Source organism: Bidens hawaiensis, unplaced genomic scaffold (genome assembly GCF_021521415.1).
Source record: "Bidens hawaiensis isolate Kalapana, Puna unplaced genomic scaffold, B.hawaiensis_p1.1 tig00051718_1, whole genome shotgun sequence".
Taxonomy (NCBI): domain Eukaryota; kingdom Viridiplantae; phylum Streptophyta; class Magnoliopsida; order Asterales; family Asteraceae; genus Bidens; species Bidens hawaiensis.
The window spans coordinates 57,022-61,595 of NW_027506200.1; the positions used below are offsets into that span (position 1 = coordinate 57,022).

Here is a 4,574-nt window from a genome sequence, read left to right on the forward strand (position 1 = left end):
TATCAATCAAGATCACCTTTTGCTGCTGTTTCTCTCTCAGACAATTCGTCGAACACCTGGCGGACACTTTTCGGTACTTAAAAACTTGTTTTTTTTCACTTGAATTGTTATTGTCTTCTTTTGATCAGACTCAAATTGTGTTTTTTCGTTCTGGGGTTCTTCTTATTACTGTGGGTATTCAATCAAGATCACTTTTTGTTACTGTTTTTCTCTCAGGCAATTCATCGAACACCTGGCGGGCGGTTTTTCGTGTTTTCGGGACTTGGGATTTGATTGTTTTTGTGTTAATTTAAGTTAATAAGGGATGAAAGGGAGATTTGGGACTTCTGGGACTTATTTCCTGTTGAATACAGGAGCCAAGATTCCAGCCATAGGGCTTGGGACTTGGCAAAGTGGTGGTGATTTCTGTGTAGAAGCGGTGAAAACCGCGATATCGGTTGGGTACCGGCATATCGATTGTGCACACTTATATGGGAATGAAGCTGAAGTTGGGGAGTCTTTGACTGAGTTCTTTAGAGGTTCGATAAAAAGAGAGGATCTTTTTTTGACTTCAAAGATTTACTGTTCGATGAATTCGATTAATAAGATTGAGAATTCGGTTAGGGTTTCGCTTAAGAATCTTGGTGTGTCGTATTTGGATCTTTATTTAATGCATTGGCCCGAGAGTTTGGCTTTTGGTGATGCTACCGACCCGCCTGCGAATTCGGGGTCTGAGTATAGACAGTTTTTGAGTAAGTTGAAAACGGCTTGGAAAACGATGGAATGGTTGGTTGAGTTGGGTCTTGTTCGGGCTATTGGAGTTAGTAATTTTAATATTCAGCAGATGAAAGAGCTGCTCAAGTTTGCTAAGATTATACCTGCAGTCAATCAGGTTCGCTTCGTTGTCTTCTTTGATCATAAATATATATTCTTTGCTTATTCACATCTTTTTCTTATTCACAAGTATTTATTTAACCATATTATTCTGGTTGGCTTTCAATGAATCCTATGAATACTTTTTTCATTACTAATTATAGTATGCATATATACATATATGTATGTATGTACGTATATTATTTTGGTATTAGGGGTGTAAACGAGCCGAGCCCGAGCTTGACTAGGCTCAAACTAGGCTTGTTTTGACTTATGAGAGATTGAGAGCTCGAGCTCGGCTCGTTTCGAGCTCTTTTGTTGCAGCTGGAGCTCAGCTCGCAAGTTGTTTTTCCAAGCTCGGGCACGGCTTGGGCTTGACTCGTTGGTTATTTATTAATTTATATTCATTTTTAATTAGTTTTATATTTTTTGAGAAAAACCTTAAAAGAACCTAAGCTCTGCTCGAGCTTGTGTGCAGTACTCTTAAACGAGCCAAAGCTTGGCTGTGTAGTGTGAAAAAATAATACATAGAAGTCCAAAAGTGTTCAAACTAAAAAAATACACAAGACTCGTCGAGCCTAACCAATCTTCCCATACAAGGCTCTAGTTCAGGCTCAATAACTAATTGAGCTTTATTTGAGGCTCAAGCTTGATAAAGCTCGGCTCATTTCGAGCTTTTTATCAATCCTATCTCGAGTAGCTCGCGAGCAGCTCGGCTTGTTTGCACCCCTAGGTTGGTATATTTTAGTGAAACGGAAAATATGTTGAAATATCATTTTGAATGTATAGCTAAATCCCCAAATATTATTATCTGTGACTATTTTTGTATTAAGTTTATTCAAAATATATAATTACACGAGATAACAAGAGCAAAATATATAGACCTAAACCTCTCCGAGGACATGGTTGAGGATAGGAATTCGTGGAGAAGTAGAATTAAAGTTAAGGATTTTTAGAGAGAATTGAATACCTTAGGGCTTAGACTTAACTTATTTAGGTCACATACCATAATGGTATTTCCCTTACATATATTATTATTATTAAAATTATTATTAGCTTTTATATAGCTGTTAAACTGTGATCTTATTATTAATATTATTATAATTAGTAGTAGTTTTTATATAACTGTTAAACTTTGATTTCCTTTATTTTGCTTCATACACATGTACTTAGAGCCGAGGGTCTCTCTGGAAGCCACCTCTTTATTCCTTTGGATAGAGGTACGGTGTGCCTACATCCCACCCTCCCCAGACCCTACTTATAGCTTTGCTGTCGGTGGGATTTTACTGGGCATGATTGATTGATTGATTGATTGAATTTTGGTTATTTTTTAGTTATCGGAACTTAATAAACTTGTGTTGGTTTGCAATACTTCTTTTGAAAGTTAGCATTAGGGCTAGTTGACTATATAATTTGACTGCTTTGTTGTTGTTTTTAGGTGGAATTACATCCATTTTGGAGGCAAGATGAGCTTGTAAAGTTCTGTCAGTCAAAGTTTATACACGTGTCTGCACACACACCGCTTGGAGTACCAGCATCGGCTCCTAAACCATCTGAAAGTGGATCAAGTGAAGAAGATGAACCCGGAACCCCTCGTATCTCTTTTAGACGGTCCAGATCGGTTCACGGTCCGATGCTCAAGCTTTCTGTTGTTGCAGATATAGCAGACAGATATAAAAAGACTCCCGAACAGGTATTCTTTTTATGATTTTGGCTACGTATTTGTTATAGTAAATTAGGAACTTTTAAGAAAAACGTGTTAGCTACTATTAGGGATCGGTTTGGGTGGTTTTGAGCTAAAACCAAACTGAACCATAATTTCGGTTTTTCGGTTTTGCTATTTGCGCTTGTAATTTTTGGGTCGAAAAAAAGTTAGCCGAAATGATGAATTTGGGTCTGAACTTTGAACCTAAATCTTTTTTGTTAGTTTTTAATTATTTAATTATTAATATATTATACATTTGGGTTTAGTTACTTAATTCTTATAACTACCTACAGTTAAAAATTAAAAATGGAAGGCTATAGATTCAGTTCGGTTTGGTTTTTTCGGTTATAATTACACGCAAAACTGAAATCAAACCGGAAGTTCTGTTTTTACGAAAACATAAAACCAGACCATTGGTTTTTGTTTGGGTTCGGTTTATTTCTGTTCCGTTTTTATATTCCAGCCATGGGTCGGTTTTTTCATTTTCATGAACACTCGTAATTATTATTACAAAACTGTATTATTGCAATATTAATCTGATTTTTTTTAAAAAAATATCTACCCATTTGAATACACTTTGAGCAACTTTCAACAATTTGTCCTCTTTTTATTTTAGCATTTTTTTAAACAAATAACTATTTTTTGAAAAAAAAATATCTACCCATTTGACTCATTAGAAATTAAATATAACCCAAATTTGGTCAATATTGCCTGGCTCTAACTAACCTTTTGTCAGCCATCTTAAAGTATATTATGTGATTGTAATTATTTAATCATAATTACAATTTTACCCTTGACCCGCAGGTTATTTTGCGGTGGGGTCTCCAAAGAGGGACAAGTGTTCTTCCGTGCAGCGTGAAGCCCGAGAGAATAATGAAAAACATAGACATATTCAACTGGAGTTTATCAGACAACGAGTACCAACGGCTGAACCAAATAGAGCCACAAGTATGTCTATTTGGAAACGGAAATGGTCTACTGGATACCATTTCCGAGGACAACGGTTCCATATTTGGAAGCGGTCCGCTTCAAGCGGTTGACGAGTCTGAAGATGACGTTGAGTTCAACTCATGATCGGTGATGGTGTGCGTGTTGATGTTTTAAGTATGCATAAAACATTTTATGGTTTTGTTATGTTACTGTAAGATTATGTGATGAACTAGTGGCAGGGGTTTAATGTTTGTGTGTTGATGTTGATTTCATTTGTTACGAAGATTCTTGTTATGTACAAAAGTGGCTGTGGGACTTTGTTGATGGATTGTTATTAAGTTATTGGTCAATTTAATTGTCATATACATTGTAGATTTAATGTTTTAAGAAAAAATAGAGTAGGGTATGTGGTTAAATAAAATTTTTATTCTTTGAACGCCAGAGGATTTTACGTGGAAATATACTCTCTTCGGGGCTATGCCCAAGGTCGACTCGTCGACTGTCGTGAGACTGAGACCGTACCCTTGATGCGTGAGAACCGGGTGGAATCCGTAAACCCTCGTCCCGTGTCAGGTTTGAACCCGCAATTAAAGCCTTGATTCGTCCATTCACCTAGATGTCTGTGAAAATGGCCAAAGTGAGAATTGAGCATGTGTCTACACTGAGGAAGACAGATCAACTAACCACTAGACCAAATTCAACGGACATTTTGAATTGTGTAGAGTGAATTAACCTATAGCATGCCACCATTGGACCTACCGAAAGTTTTCTTTTTTTTTCGTTTAACTAATTTATGTTTTTTACCCCTTAACTTTAATAAAGCCATTATAGAGGGTCAAAACTTTCATAATTCTTTTTCTTTAGACAATTTACGTTACCCCTAAACTTTAATAGAGTTGTTATACGTCCCTTAAAAGTTTAAATAATTTTTTTCAATTGCTTCTCGTTATTTTATAATTTTTTTTCACTTTTTCTATATTTTTTAGGTTTTGTTTTCACGTTTTCTTATCTGTGTTTCTGACCGAATTTCAGTGTCCCCACCACAACACGTACTAGTTACTATTTAAGCAACAAAGTACAATTATGT

The 4,574-nt window shown here is 36.0% G+C and overlaps 1 protein-coding gene across 1 annotated transcript; it reads left to right on the top strand.

Annotated features, from left to right (window-relative positions):
• The first annotated feature begins 216 nt into the window (after window positions 1–216).
• On the top strand, window positions 217–3,658 carry LOC143617055 (NADPH-dependent aldo-keto reductase, chloroplastic-like). The gene is made up of 3 exons (XM_077089718.1): window positions 217–871; window positions 2,291–2,545; window positions 3,362–3,658. The coding sequence occupies exons 1-3, from the start codon at window positions 305–307 to the stop codon at window positions 3,629–3,631; spliced, it is 1,092 nt and encodes a 363-aa protein (XP_076945833.1). The 5' UTR covers window positions 217–304; the 3' UTR covers window positions 3,632–3,658.
• The last annotated feature ends 916 nt before the right edge of the window (window positions 3,659–4,574 follow it).